The sequence below is a fragment of the Benincasa hispida genome, chromosome 9 (genome assembly GCF_027475165.1).
Source record: "Benincasa hispida cultivar pf3 chromosome 9, pf3_genome.v1.1, whole genome shotgun sequence".
In the NCBI taxonomy this organism is placed as follows: Eukaryota; Viridiplantae; Streptophyta; class Magnoliopsida; order Cucurbitales; family Cucurbitaceae; genus Benincasa; species Benincasa hispida.
This window is the reverse complement of record NC_143486.1, coordinates 3,722,927-3,739,046: the sequence shown is the minus strand read 5'-3', so window position 1 is coordinate 3,739,046 and position 16,120 is coordinate 3,722,927. Positions and strand designations below refer to the sequence as shown.

At 39.0% G+C, this 16,120-nt stretch overlaps 1 protein-coding gene and 1 non-coding gene across 2 annotated transcripts; one reads left to right on the top strand and one right to left on the bottom strand.

The window, feature by feature from the left end:
- Positions 1 to 650: 650 nt before the first annotated feature.
- On the bottom strand, positions 651 to 754 carry LOC120087370 (small nucleolar RNA R71). Its single transcript, XR_005484508.1, has one exon. It is a non-coding gene; the product is annotated as a small nucleolar RNA R71 (small nucleolar RNA).
- Positions 755 to 1,013: 259 nt separating this feature from the next.
- Positions 1,014 to 2,277, top strand: LOC120084493 (uncharacterized). The gene is made up of 2 exons (XM_039040288.2): positions 1,014 to 1,158; positions 1,436 to 2,277. The coding sequence occupies exons 1-2, from the start codon at positions 1,014 to 1,016 to the stop codon at positions 2,275 to 2,277; spliced, it is 987 nt and encodes a 328-aa protein (XP_038896216.2).
- Positions 2,278 to 16,120: the final 13,843 nt, after the last annotated feature.

Here is a 16,120-nt window from a genome sequence, read left to right as displayed (position 1 = left end):
TTTTGTTTGTATATGTTGTAGGAACACTTCAGTCAAGGGAGTATTACAAGCTACACCTAAGCTTGTGAACATTTATGAATAGGGAGAGCACTCTTGAATTCAGATACGACCCCAAGATTGAAAGGACCTTCCAGTGTAGGAACCGATCCAACCATGGTCGAAGGTTGAGGCAACAATTACTCAGACAACAGAACAGGCAACAAGCAATGGCGGAAGAACAACCAAATCAGCAACTAGCTCATGTTGCACAGAATTCGATCCTGATGGCGAATAGCAGCACGCGTCCTATGATGGAATACGCGTCCCCTGTACTGTATAATTTCTCTCCAGGAATTACATACCCAACGCCGGATGGAACCAGGTTCGAAATAAAATCTGTTATGCTCCAAATGCTCCAGACTGTTGGACAATTTGGGGGTGGTCGTGGTGAAGATCCTCAAGCCCATATGAAGCATTTCCTGGAAACGTGTAATTCATTTATGATTCCTGGAATCACCCCAGAGGTGATTAGGCTGTCCTTGTTCCCCTATTCTTTACGTGATGACGCAAAACAATGGGTGAGTTCACTGGAGCTTGGTGAAATCACCACCTGGGAGAAGTTGGTGGAAAAATTTATGCAAAAATACTTCCCACCTACCACCAACACGAGGAGGCGTCGAGAAATTATGAACTTTGAACAAAGAGATGTTGAGACCTTAAGCGCCGCATGGGAGCATTTTAAGGGCTTAGTCAAGAATTGCCCAAACCATGGATTACCACTAACTATTCAAATGGAGACGTTTTATGGAGGACTGAATAGAGCATCACAGATGGCAGCAGACGTAGCAGCGACTGGTGGACTTATGGACAAATCCTATACTGAGGCTAAAGAAATATTAGACCGCATTGCTAAACACAATATGGAATGAGTGGATGATACATATGTTGGAGGAAATGACAGGAGAAGGAGATCTCAGAACGTTAATTCTTTTGATGCCAACGCAATAGCCACACTTTCTGCTCAAGTGGCTATGATGACCAGCCTTCTGCAGAACATAACGCTGGGTAACGCATCAAACCAACAGAAGGTGAATCAGGTAGAGGCGTTTGGGCAGCCATGGTTAGCTGTGTGGAGTGCAGAGATCTTCATTCATATACTGAATGTCCACAAAACCCTCAGTCAGTATGCTTCATAAAAAACAACCCATTCTCTAATCCATATAACCCTGGATGGAGAAACCATCGAAATTTTTCTTGGACAGAAGGAAATCAGCAGGAACACCACCCAGGGGTGAACCATCAGCAAAGGAATGGACAGCTGCCTACATTTCAACAAACGCAGCAGCAACATCAATAACCCTTCAATAGAGGAGGACAGGCGTCGAACTCAGGATCTCCACTTGAGAACCTATTGAAGGAGTACATAGCCTAGAATGATGCGTTGCTGAAAAGCCAGGCGTCATCAATCAGAAACCTGGAGATCCAGTAGGGCAGATAGCAAATGAGTTGAAAAATAGACAGCCTGGAGTTCTACCTAGCAATATCAAGACACCTGGGAAAAATAATGGGAATGAGCAATTTCACGCGGTGACGTTGCGGAGTGGAAGAGCTCTTGAAGACAGAAGAATGAATCTAAGAAATAGTAGTCCTTCGAAAGAATGCATTACACGTTCAATGAATCAGGAAGAAATAACACACGAGACTACAAGCCATTCAAAAACCAGTATGTCTGCCACGGGAAAGCCTGAGGTACCGCTGAACGCACCATTCCTTAGGTGTCTGATGAAGAAGAATAATGAACATCAATTCAAGCGTTTTCTTGAGCTCCTAAAGCAGCTACACATCAACATTCCACTTATAGAGGCTCTGGAGCAGATGCCAACATATGTAAAAAATTTTAAGGACATTTTAATGAAGAAGAGAAGAGTCAGTGAGAAAGAAGTGATAAAGCTAACGAAGGAATGTAACACGTTAGTAAGCAACAATTTACCAAAGAAGCAGAAGGACCCCGGGAGCTTCACAGTTCCTATGGGAGGATTAGATGTGGGTCATGCGTTATGCGATCAAGGAGCTAGCATTAATCTTATGCCACTTTCAATTTTAAAGAAATTAGGGATTGGCGAAACACAACCTACTTCTGTCACCCTTCAGCTCGCTGACAGGACAATTAAGTACCCAGAAGGGAAGATCAAAGACGTTTTGGTAAAGGTTGACAATCTCATATTTTCAGCAGACTTTATTATCTTAGACTATGAAGCAGATAAGGAGGTACAATTATCCTTGGACGCCCTTTCTTAGCTACTGGGAAAGTTTTGATTGACGTGCATAAAGGTGAATTAACTATGTGCGTGGACAATGAAGAGGTGAAGTTTAATGTGCTCAACGCATTAAAGTTCCCAGACAGTGAAGATTGTCAACTAAACAGTATTGAGATGCCTAAAGAAGAGACTCATGTATGTGAGGTCCTCGCGTTGGAGGAGACCCTGAAAGAATTAGAGCCTCCAAGTCTGAGTGAGCAGTGTACAAAACCAACTTGTTCATCACTTGAAGAACCACCAGAACTCGAGTTGAAACAGTTACCTGGACACTTGAAATATGCATTCCTTGAAACCAACAACACTTTACTTGTGATCATTTCCGCAAATCTTACAGAGCCTAATGAGAAATCTCTCTTGCAGATGTTGAAGAAACACAAGCGTGCAATAGGCCGGACGCTTGCGGATATCTGTGGGATAAGTCCATCTTATTGCATGCACAAGATTAGGCTGGAAGAAGGGAAGTCGGGGTCAATCGAGCCTCAAAGAAGGCTGAACCCCATAATGAAAGAAGTGGTCAAGAAGGAGATTTTAAAATGGTTGGACGTGGGAGTTATTTATCTGATATTCGACAGTAGTTGGGTAAGTCCAGTCCAATGCGTTTCCAAGAAAGGGGGAATGACCGTGATAGTTAATAGTAATAATGAACTCATACCCTCGAGAACTGCCATGGGCTGGCGCATCTGTATGGATTACCGGAAGCTCAATGCAGCAATTAAGAAAGACCACTTCCCCCTTCATTTCATTGATCAAATGCTTGACAGAGTTGCAGGTAAAGAATTTTATTGTTTTCTCGGTGGTTATTCTGGTTACAACCAGATTTTGATAGATTTGGAAGATTAGGAGAAGACCACATTTACTTTTCCCTATGGAACATTTGCATTCAGACGCATGCCCTTTGGGTTGTGTAACGCACCGGGGACATTTCAACAATGTATGATGGCCATCTTCTCTGACTTCCAAGAAAAGACCGTTGAAGTCTTCATTGACGATTTTTCAGTCTTTAGAGACTCATTCCAGTCATGTCTAGATAATTTAGAGGCCGTCCTCGCAAGATGCAAGGAGACAAACTTGGTGCTGCATTGGGAGAAATGTCACTTCATGGTGACTGAAGGAATTGTCTTGGGTCACAAAGTATCTAAGACTGGCTTGGAAGTAGATGAAGCCAAAATTGATGTCATAGCAAAACTTCCACCACCAGCAAATGTTAAAACTTTACGAAGTTTTCTAGGGCATGTGGGCTTCTATAGACGGTTCGTTAGAGGATTCTCTCAGATTGTGCGACCTCTAAGCGCACTACTAGAGGCAAACCGACCCTATGACTTTAACGAAGATTGCACTTACGCATTTGAGACTTTGAAGTATGCGTTGACGATAGCTCCAGTACTAATAGCACCAGACTGGACGCAGTGCTTTATTCTTATGTGCGACACGAGTGATGTGGCAGTAGGAACTATGTTAGGGCAAAAGAAGGGTAACTTAATACATCCCATCTCCTACGTGTCCAAAGCACTAAATGACTCTCAGGAACATTATACCACTACTGAAAAAGAGATGTTGGCTGTGGTATTTGGTATTGAAAAATTTCGATCTTACTTAGTTGGTGCATCAGCCACCAAATACACATACCACTCGGCCATTAAATTCCTGATGAGCAAAAAGGACGTCAGCCATGATCACCTCTCTTTCTATAAAAGGGCCCAACAATCCGAGTCTTCTTCTTCTTCTTCTTCATTTCGCCTTCGAACCCTCTGAAACAAAAAAAAAGCACGCCGAACCTCTCAATCTACCTCACTTCCAACGCTCGAGCTTCTTCGGCCACCATGTCGTCCGCTTCAGATAGCCAGAATCAGGGCATTAGCTTTGGCAACGACTCCCCGGTAAGCTTCTACTCCTCTTCCTCAATGTCGATTTCACCCCCCTTAAGCCCTAGGAAAACCACCACAACCCTCGCCTAAATGAAACCCACACACGGCAGTGCTACCTCTTCCCAACGGCCGACCGTTTCTAAACCTTTCTCAGCCCCCACGAAAGTCCCTACCAAAGCCTACAAAACCACCGTTACCTCTCAGGCCAAGATCCCTCAACCTAAACCTAAAACCTCTCAACAAAAACCCAAATCTGCCCCCAAGCCAAGGGCCAAGACACCGGCAAAACCTAGGATGCGTCCGTCATCTACGGCCGCATCCAAACCCTACACCAAGCCTGCACCACTACCAATTATCCATAACATCATTATGGTGGGTGCAACGCATGACCCACTCCCAGCCTATGCCCACAATGCACCGTCACCAGCAGTGCGTCCACCACCTCCACTTTCTATCGAACCCTTGGCCACCATTTATCCCGTGGAATCGAACGCGTCGAGCCAACCATCTCCTTTGTCCATCCTCATATCTTCCCCTGGGACACCTCACACCCTAATGGGCACCCCTCCATTCACTCCACCCATACCACCCTCTGCCAGTCTTGCGTCAGAGCGCAATCTTGAAGAGTTGGCAGAGCTGGCTCAACTCGACGAGCAAAACGTCTTTGGTGCAATCATGGCATCCCTCAATCAAGGCTAAGAGGAATAACAAGTGATTCGTTCAGACCCACCTAATGCATCACTTGAGTTAGACGAAGCGGAGCGGTATGCGATGATGCTTGAAGAGGAACTAGAAGAAGAAGAAAATAGAGAAGGCAGAGTTGACCCTGACGCGTTTCAACCACGCTCATTCGACGTGAATGAAGGGCCTTTAAAATCAAAAAGAGTATCGAGAAAAAGAAGATTGATATTGGAGGAAGAAGAAGATGAGCAAGCTACATCCGGACCTGAGGGTGCAACGCATGAAAACAGCTCAAGGCACAACGCATTAGAGCAAGAATTGGAAAACTACAAGTCCGTAAGGCAAGGGTGAAGGAAGACTAATCTCTAAAGGGAATTGGAGAAAGAACTGAGAGAACTGGCAAGGGAAGCAAAAGAGTATGCGGCAGGGAAACGCAAGGTAAACGAGGCGTTACCTAAGAAGACTTCGGAAGTAAACGTCATTTTAATGACATACTTGTAGAAAAGGGCTTCTTCCCCGAATGCCACTCATTGCCAATTTACATAACTGAGACAATAAACGCATTGGGAAGGAACCAATTCTACGTTGGGCACACTCGTATCTGGCCCAACCGCGTCCATACATTCTACAATAGTGAGTTCGATATGGAGAAGAACACTGCTTTTGTTAAAGGGGTGTTACTGCGCTTCTCAGCTGATAAAATAAACGAAGTGTTCAACATCACAGTAACCTAGATGCGGAGAGAAATCACATCTTAGAGTAGCCTACGTCAAGTCAATTAGAAGATGCATTAAGGACAGTAGCCAAGCCTGGAAGCAAATGGCAAACATCGAGAAATGGGTAAAAAATGTTGGCTTCCAGGAATCTAACTTCAGACACGAATTTGTGGTATTACTTGATCAAACGTAGCATCATGCCTACAACGAATGATGAGATATTATCAAAGGAACGCGTCCTGGCTACTTATTGCGTTATGCAGTGCATCCCTCTGGACATTGGAAGAATCATAAGGGATCAGATCAAAGCCATCAAGACCAAGCCACGAGGGCAACTCTATATATTGGTTGAGATGGTCTATTTCAACGAAAGGTGACTGATATTAACAATTTCTGAACCGAACAATGGTGACTGATATTTACAAGAATAAAAAGTTATTCTATATATTGGTTGAGATGGTCTATTTCAACGAAAAGGTACCTAATCACCTTAAAATGACTTTTACCTTTCCTCACTAAAACATCATTGCAAAATAGATGTCACATAAGGTGCATTAAATTATTTTGCTAAATCTGATTGGTTTTTCCAAAATGGGTAATGCATGGATTACTAAATAAATAAATTGTATGTTTCATCATTTTTCAATATGACTTCCACAACTTTAAATATGCTCGTCGTCGAAATATTAACTGGCAGTAATTACATCACTTGAAAAAACACAATCATTCAGTTCTGATCATCGATGACTTAAGACTTGTCTTGGTGGAGGAATGTCCTCCAGTTCCAGTTCAAAATGACACTCGAAACGTTTAGGAGGCATACGAGCGCTGAGTATGGGCAAATGAAAAGGCATGAGTGTATATCTCTGCAAGACTTTATGAAGTCTTGGTTAAGAAGCATGAGCCAGGCTCACTGCCCGTGGGATCATGGAGTCTCTGCGGGGAATGTTTAGACAATCATTTGCTCAACTCAGACATGACGCTCTTAAATTCATCTTCAATGTCCGTATGCAAAAGGCGACTTCTGTTTGAGAACACGTTCTCAACATAATGGTCCATTTTAATGTGGTTGAGATGAACGGGTCTGTTATTGATGAGGCCGGTCAGATTAGCTTCATTCTGGAAATTTTACATGAAAGTTTCCTACATTTCCATAGTAATGTTGTTATGAACAGGATTGACTACAACCTGACGGTCCTGACCACTTAGCTCAATGAGCTGTAGACTTTTTGATACTTAATGAAAGTCAAGGAACAGAAAGGTGAGAAAAATGGTGTCTCTATTGGGGTTGATGCCTTATATCTCGTGGGTTCTGTAGTTTGTAATTGTAATGTACAAACAATTTATTTATTTAATAAAATATGAGATGTTTTATTTGAAATTTAGTAGAATTAACCTACAAACCAATAAATTAACATCCAAAGTTATCTTCTGTAGCTTAAACATGTATATAGACATACAGGTGGATCATGTTTAAGTCATGACCTAAATGGTATGTAGTAGATGAATGAGGCAGGGTATCTTATCCTGGTGACTCTACGAATACAACTCGCTTTGTAGATATTAAAGTTGTTGTAAAGTGCTACAAATGATCTGATCTTGATCATTCACGTTGAGACATGTAAGCAAGGGTAGTCTATACAAAGAAGTTCGTATAAGACCAGATCACACAATAACTAGTCTCATTATATAACACCGCTAATAATAGAGGCTTACATTTCACCAGGATGACCATAGAAGACATAACTTGAATCCTGAGTGAGTTGTGAACTTCTTTTTTTATTTACATGGGTGGGTGAGAATGACCAAATCGTCAACTCAATATACCTACCATTTTGGGGATTCGTCTGATTGGGGAGTTGGGGACATAGCTACACAAGATGGAATTCATTCTTCCCCAATGTTGAGGTAAGTAGATAAATTGCTCCTTTAAGAGCTGATTACGAGGCTTGAACAACGTGGTGTCACACCCTCTCTTGGCCCAAAAGGGATTTGGTCATAATGGGACTATGACTTATTGTTCATTAGAGGGATCAGTGGTACTTAAGAAGTTAGATGAAACTATAGAGACAAACTGGTAATTTTGGCCCAGCTATATTTAAGAGCAATTTGTGAAGGTTCATCGCACTGTTGACTGGTTATATTCAATAGACGCAGAAATATATTCGTAGTGCAAAAAGTGCAACTATCGGTCTTTAGTGGAGTGATCGACAGTTAATGGATGTCGAATAATTCAATTAAAGGAGTTTAATTAATTATTCAAGTTCTATTGGAGCTTCAATCTATAGGTTCATAAAGTCCTTTTTGTAGCTCAATCTATAAGTCTATAAGGTCCCCTTTGTAACTCAACTGGGATTATTGAGAATTAATTTTGAATTACTTTGAATTGTTTAAATTAATTGTATATGATATAATTAATTAATTAATTATATGTGATATAATTAGAATAATGTATTTGATACATTATAATATAAAATATATTTGAGAGAAAATAAATATTTGAATATGATTCAAGTATTAATTATATGAATTGGATCCATATAAATACTATAGGTTAAATTTAATATGAATTTGATTCATATTTAATACCATAGGTTTAATAAGAGAATTCAAACCATAGATTATGTTTTATTTAATATAATATAAACTATGGATTATATGTTATATCCATTTAACATGTAATATAATATATGTTATATGATAAATGAGTTATTATATAACTTATAATATTTTAATTAAACTTAAAATTAGTTTTAAAATTTAATTAAAGGAGGGAGTTGAATAACTCCCTTCCATGATTTTCTCAAGTTTGAACGTGAGATGGGAACTGGTTGGGGGTCTTCTTCTTCTTGACCAGAAACACATAATGCAGATTTTTTTTAGTTAACGTTCTTCCCTGAGAAAATTTCCTCTAAAATTCTTTCCCTTTCCCAAAAAGATTTCAGAGCCCACACACTCCCGATATCCCCACCCTACCCTAAGGAGAATACTAAGGAAGATTTTGTGGTGGTGAGCATCTTGGATTGTGATTGTTCGTGATCATTTTGACTGGACATGAGGCTTTCGTGAAGAACTGTACTTCAAGGGTAAGCCACGATTCTAACCCTTCTCCCTTTCTTGACCAAAAACACATAATGCAGATTTTTTTTAGTCAGTGTTCTTCCCTGAGAAAATTTCCTTTCAAATTCTCTCCTTCTCCCAAAAATATTTCAGAGCCTACACACTCCCGATATTCTCACTCTACCCTAAGGAGAATACAAAGGAAAATTTTGTGGTGGTGACCATCTTGGATCGTGATTGTTCGTGATCATTTTGACTGGACAGGAGCCTTTCACGAAGAACTATACTTCAAGGGTAAGTCCCGATTCTAATCTTTCTCCCTTTCTTTCCATTTTGTATGTTGTAAGTGTTGGGATTGGTGTCCTAATTCTCCCAGAGTCCCGTTGTTTTTGTAAAGATACACATTGTTTAATGAATAAAATAATTGTCATTCAATTCTAACATTTACTCATATCCAATAAACAAATCTTCTTGATTATCTTAGGTGAACTTAAGCATGTATATGTGATATACAAGTGGATCATGCCTTAAGTGATAACCTAAATAGGTCTGTAGTATAAGGATTAAGATAGGATATCTGATCTTGGTAACACTACGAATACGACTCGCTTTGTAGAGGTTTGCAAGTGTTGTAAACTACTACAGATGGTAGATCCTGACCATTCATGTGGAGACGTGCAAGTGGGATTGTCATATACAAAGAGTTTATATAAGACTTGGACCACGAGATGACTAGACTCTGTATATAACATTGTTGATACTAGAGACTTACATCTCACCTAAACGACCATAGGTGACACAACCTCAATCCTGAGTGTTTTGGGAACTCCTGCCTTTGAGAACGGTCCTTTGATTAGTATGGGTGAGAGTGGACAGATTGCCAACTCAACATGCCTACCTTTTTGGGGACTTGTCTGATCTAGGAGCGGAGAACTCAATCCACAAGATGGAATTCACTCCTTTCCCAAAGCAGGGATAAGTAGAGAGATTGCTCCCTTAAGGGTTGATTCCGGGATTTGAACATAGTGGCCACGACTTCTCTTTGGAAGAGAAGACCCAGTCATAGTAGGACTATGACTTATGTTCATTAGAGAGATTAGTGGTACTTAATGAGACAGATGTAACTACAAGGGCAAAACAGTTATTGGCCCAGCTGTACTTACGAGCGATCTGTGAAGGGTTGTCATGCTGCTGATTGGTTAAGATGAACACATAATATATCTGTGGTAAGGAGAGTTCAGCTACCGATCTTTAGTGGAGTGCTTAATAGTTAACGGATAATGGATCCCGTGACTAAAGAGTTTAGTCAGTTATTCACGTACCGTTGAAGCTTCGAGCTACAGGTCCATGAGGTCCCCTTGGTACCTCAATGGATTCAGTTGAGGATCAGTTCTTGGTGTTGATTTGAAATATTTAAATTGACAAGAGGTATTTTGATTATATATGATATAATCAGTATGATGTATGAGATACATCTAGTGGAGGATTGATGTAAATGAGATTTACATTAAGTACCATGGAATAGAAAAAGAACTATGGTTTATATGTTTCATGAGATGAAATATTAAAACTATAGGTTATAAATATAGTATGATAAGTTGGTTCTCATTTATATAATAATATTAATTATTGGATAATTAATTCTTTTTCTTTAATAACCAATTGAGTGGATGATTATTGGATCTTCATGGTAATCATGAGATAAAAGGAAAATGGTTTTCCTAATTTTAGTAAGATTTTACAAACTATTGAAAAGTTTTCATAAAAAAGTTTTTGAGATTTCTCTCTAGCGTAAAAGGATCTCACGAAGTCATCAAATAAATATAGATTTACTAAACGATGGCTTGGACGAGCTAAACAATCGTGCAGTGGCGAGCTAAACGATCATACAGTGGCGAGCTAAACGATCTCACAGTATTTACCAAACGATCGCATAGTTTTGCTAACAATCGCTTGCCCAAAGTAAACGATCGTGTAGAGTCTGTAGGTGATAGACCGAGCTAAGCGATGAGCTAAACGATCACATAGCTTTTGCTAGACGATCGCTTAGCTTTAGCTAAACGATTGGGCATCGACCTATACAATAGGTCTCCGCCATCTCCCACTTGCCCAATCGTGTACACGATTGGCGTTTCCTCCTTCGTCAGCCTCATTCCAAGTTCGAATGGAGCCCACCCTCTGGATTCTCATACCGAGAATACCAAGGTAGCCTTGTTAGTGGTGTCATACTCAACTTGACACCGTCGAGGTACATTGGAGTCCGTTCGTGCTGTTGCTGAGGAGTTCGTGGTAGAGGCGATTGTTGAGGATGAGCGCGAAGTGTTCGTGCTGCATTTGTGCTGTATTGTGATCGGGTAGATCGAGTGTTCGAGGTTGCTGTTGTTCAAGTGGTCGTACGCAAAGGAGCGTGGAGACGCATCTTCAAATGTTTATAGAGTTTTTTTCTCTTTGTTCATTTGAGTTCATCATGCTGTAATTTCTCTGTTAATTGCATAACTGTTTGTTTGAAGTCGACTGTAAATGCATTGTTCATTCATGATTGTGATTTAGAATTATCTTATTTCCGCTACTCATGAAAATCTTGAATCCGATTTCCTTTAGTAAGGTTGTTTTGTTGTCATGCAAAAATTTGTGGTTCTGTAGTATTTATTATTCTGTGAAAATATTTTTGGGACCGATCCCTACTTCCACAGTGAACCTTAAAATCCCTTCAACCTCGTCCTCCAAAAATTTCTTCAGAGGTTCGACCATTGGAACTAAGTCTATGTATTCCTTTTCCGGCACCAAAAAGTGGAAGAATAAGAAAGGTGGAAAGGGGAAAGCTAACCTATCAACTACTACCCGAAAAGGCAAAAAGATCAAGGTTGCAAAGAGAATTTGTTTCCATTGCAACTAAAAGGGACATTGGAGAAGGAATTGTTCCAAATACTTGGCAAAAAAGAAGAAAGCCAAACAAGGTATATACGATTTACTTATATTGGAAACTTGCTTAGTGGAGGATGATTATTCAACCTGGATACTAGATTTTGGTGCTGCTAACAACGTTTGTTCTTCATTTCAAGGAATTAGTTCCTAGTGGCAATTGGAGGTTGGAGAGATGATAATGCGTGTTGGAACTGGGCACATCGCCGCAGCTACGGAAGTGGGAGGATTTCGACTTTGCTTATAGAAATCATATATTATTAGATAATGTATATGTGGTTCCAGGCTTGAAAAGGAACCTTATTTCTTTAAAATGTTTGCTTGAACAAAACTACTAGTTATCTTTTAATGTAAATAAAGTGTTTGTTTACGAAAATGGAGTATATATTTATTCTTTAAATCTTGAAGATAATCTTTATGTGTTAAAACCATTAGCAATAAAAGCTCTCCTAAGTACTGAACTTTTTAAAACTGCGATAGCTCAGCATAAAAGACATAAAATTTCTCGTAAAGAAGATGCCCGTCTTTGACCCCTAAGGTTAGGACACATAAATCTCAATAGGATTGAGAGATTGGTCAAGAATGGACTTTTAAGTGTATTAGAAGAAATTTTTTTACCTATATGTGAGTCATGTCTTGAAGGAAAATTGACTAAAAGATCTTTTACTAGAAAAGATCATAGGGCCAAAGAATCCTTAGAACTTGTACATTTAGACCTCTATGGTCCGATGAATGTTAAGAAGAGAGTTTAAATATTTCATTACTTTTACTGATCACTATTCCAGATATGTGTATGTTTATTTAATGCAACATAAGTCTGAAGCCCTTGAAAAGTTCAAGGAGTACAAGGTAGAAGTTGAAAATACATTAAATAAAACAATTAAAACATTTTGATTTGATCGGGGTAAAGAGTATATGAATCTAAAATTCCAAGACTATTTGATAGAACATGAAATCGTATCCCTTCTCTCGACACCTAGTACACCTCAGTAGAATGGTGTATCAGAAAGGAGAAATCGAACCCTGTTGGACATGGTTTGGTCTATGATGAGTTATTCTTCCTTACCTGACTCATTTTGGGGTTATGTAGTACAGACTGTTGCTTACATTTTAAACTGCATTCCATCCAAAAGTGTTACTGAACACCTCTAGAATTATAGAATTGTCATAAAGGTAGTTTATGTCATTTAAGTATCTGAGGTTGCCCAACATATGTGCTTGAGGAAAATCCTAAGAAATTGGAATCTCGTTCAAAATTGTGCCTATTTGTAGGTTATCCTAAAGGAATGAGAGGTGGTTACTTCTACAATCCTAAAGATAATAAAGTGCTTGTGTCGACAATCACAATTTTTAGAAGAGGACCACATGAGGGAGCATAAGCCCTGCAGTAAGATAGTGTTAAATGAACTTTCTAGTGAAACTACTAAACCTTGAACAAGCATTGTTGAAGAGCCCAATACCTCGACAAAAGTTGTTGAAATTGGTTCATCTAGTAGGTCAAATCTACCTCAAACGTTGAGGGAGTCTCAACAAAGTGGGAGGGTAGCAAACCCGTCTATTCGTGACATGGGTTTCACAGAAACTCTAGCTATCGTGGCTGACGAAAATGTTGATGATCCATTGTCTTATAAGAATACAATGGAGTATGTTGACAACGATGAATGGATCAAAGCTATAGATCTCGAAATGGAGTTTATGTACTTCAATTCAGTTTGAGATCTTGTAGATCAACCTGATGGGGTTAAACTTATAGGTTGCAAGTGGATCTACAAAAGAAAATAAAATGTTGATGGGAAGGTGTAAACCTTCAAGGCTAGACTTATGGCAAAGGGTTATATCCAAGTTGAAGGAGTCGACTATAAAGAGACCTTCTCACATGTTGTCATGTTGAAATCTATCCAGATACTCCTGTCCATTGCCTCATATTATTACTATGAGATTTTGAAAATGGACGTCATGACTATTTTTCTGAATGGAAATCTTGAGAAGACCATATATATGAAGCAACCTGAGGGATTTATAACCCAAGGTCAAGAGCAAAAGGTTTGCAGGCTTAATCGGTCCATTTATAGATTGAAACAAGCTTTTCGATCTTGGAATATAAGATATGATGTTGCAATCAAACCTGGTTTTGATCAGAATGTTGATGAGCCATGTGTTTACAAAAGAATCATCAACAGTACAATAGCTCTTCTTGTGTTGTATGTAAACGATATCCTACTCATTGGGAATGACGTAGGTATATTGACTGAAACTAAAAATTGGCTAGCGACCCTAATTCCAAATGAAATATTTGGAAGAGATGCAGTTGGCCATTCAAATCTTTAGAGATCGAAAGAGAAAAACGTTGGCTCTACCTCAGGCATCATACATTGACAAAATGCTTGTTAAGTTTTCGATGTAAAACTCCAAAAGAGGCTTGATCCTTTTTAGGCATGGAGTTATTTTGTCTAAGGAGCAGTGTCCTATGATACATAAAAAAGTTGAGTAAATGAGACAGATCCCCTATGCATCGGTTGTTGGTAGCCCGATGTATGCAATGTTATGTATGCAATGTTATGTACTAGACTGCAGTTAAGAACATCCTCAAGTATTTTTAGAGAATGATACATGCTCGTGTATGGTTCTAATGATTTGATTCTTACAGGATACACAAACTCTGATTTCTAGACTGATAAGGATTCTAGGAAATCCACAGCAGGATCAGTGTTCACTTTTAACAGAAAGGCAGTAGTCTGGAGGAGCACCAAGCAAGAGTGCATTGCTGACTCCACTATGGAGGCTGAGTATGTAGCATTTTGTGAAGTTGCTAAGGAAGTTGTATAGCTCAGGAAATTCCTTACTGATCTGGAAGTGGCTCTAGACATGTCAAAGCCCATTACCCTTTATTGTGATAATAGTGATGTTGTGACTAATTCCCGAGAGCTTAATAGTCACAAACGCGAGAAGCACATAGAGTAGAAGTATAATCTCATTCGAGAGATTGTGCATCATGGGGACGTGGTCGTCATGCAGATATCTTCGACGCACAACATTGCTTATCTATTTACAAAGGCCTTCACGACTAAGGTGTTTGAGGTTCACCTGCAGAGTATGGGTCTACGAGACATGCCACATTTAGTCTAGGGCAAGTGGGATATTTTTGTATTGGGCACGTATTATGCCCTAATTTTTTGTTTGTGTACTTTTGTATTAGTATGACTTTTATGATGTACACCACACTAGCTTTAGAACAAGTGGGAGATGTTGGGGTTGATGTCCTAAATCTCGTGGGTTCTGTAGTTATTAGTTGTAATGTACAAATAATTTATTTATTTAATAAAATCTGAGTATTTTATTTGACATTTAGTAGCATTAACCCACAAAACTAATAAACTAACATCCAAGGTTATCTTCTATAGCTTAAACATGTATGTAGAGACATATAGGTGGATCATGTTTAAGTGATAACTTAAATAGTCTGTAGTAGATGGATAAGGCTAGGTATCTTAATCATTCATGTAGAGACATGTGAGTGGGGTGTTCTATACAAAAGAGTTTGTCTAAAACCGGACCACGAAATGAATAGTCTCACTACATAATTTTGTTACTAATAGAGACTTACATTTCACTAAGATGACCATAGGTGACATGACTTGAATCCTGAGTGAGTTGTGAACTCTTACCTATGAAGGTGGTTCCTTGATTTGCATGGGTGAGAGTAGTCAGATCATTGACTCAATATGCCTACCATTCTGGGATTCGTCTGATGGGGAGCTGGGAACACGACTACATAAGACAGAATTCACTCATTCCCTAATTTGGGGTTAAGTAGATAAATTACTCCGTTAAAGGACTGATTCTAGGGCTTGAACAATGTGGCGCCACACACCCTCTCTTGGCCCGAGAGGGGTTTGGTCATGGTGGGATTATGACTTATTGTTCATTAGAGGGATCAGTGGTACCTAAAGAGTTAGATGTAGCTATAGGGGCAAAATGGTAGTTTTGGCCTAACTGTACTTACGAGCAATTTGTGAAGGGTTGTTGCGCTGTTAACTGGTTATATCCAATAGACACAGAAATATATTTGAGTGTGAAGAGTGCAATTGTCGGTCTTTAGCGGAGTGATCGACAGTTAATGGATGTTGAATACCTTAATTAAAGGAGTTTAATTAATTATTTAAGTACCATTGGAGCTTCAATTTATAGGTCCATAAGGTCCCGTCTATAACTTAACAATGATTATTGAGAATTAATTTTGGATTAATTTGAAATGTTCAAATTAATTGAGGGGATTAATTATATATGATATAATTAATTTAAATTAACTGTATATGATATAATTAATATGATGTATTTGATACATTATAATATAAAGTTTATTTTGAGATAAATTATATATATGAATATGATTCAAATAGTAATTGTATGAATTAGATTAATATAATTTAGTATAAATGTGATTTATATTAAATACAATGAATGATGGAGAGAATTCAAACTATAGATTACATTGTATTTGATAATGTTGGGAATGTCCTAAAGCTCTTAGTTCGTAAATGTTGAAAACATATTCTATTTATCAACAAAAGTATTGAGT

Bases quoted from the DNA above. Each gene is read 5' to 3' on its own strand.
- LOC120084493 (XM_039040288.2), top strand. From the start codon at position 1,014: ATGACCAGCCTTCTGCAGAACATAACGCTGGGTAACGCATCAAACCAA. The intron at 1,159-1,435 runs GTCAGTATGCTT...CTGAAAAGCCAG, and splicing joins GAATGTCCACAAAACCCTCA to GCGTCATCAATCAGAAACCT.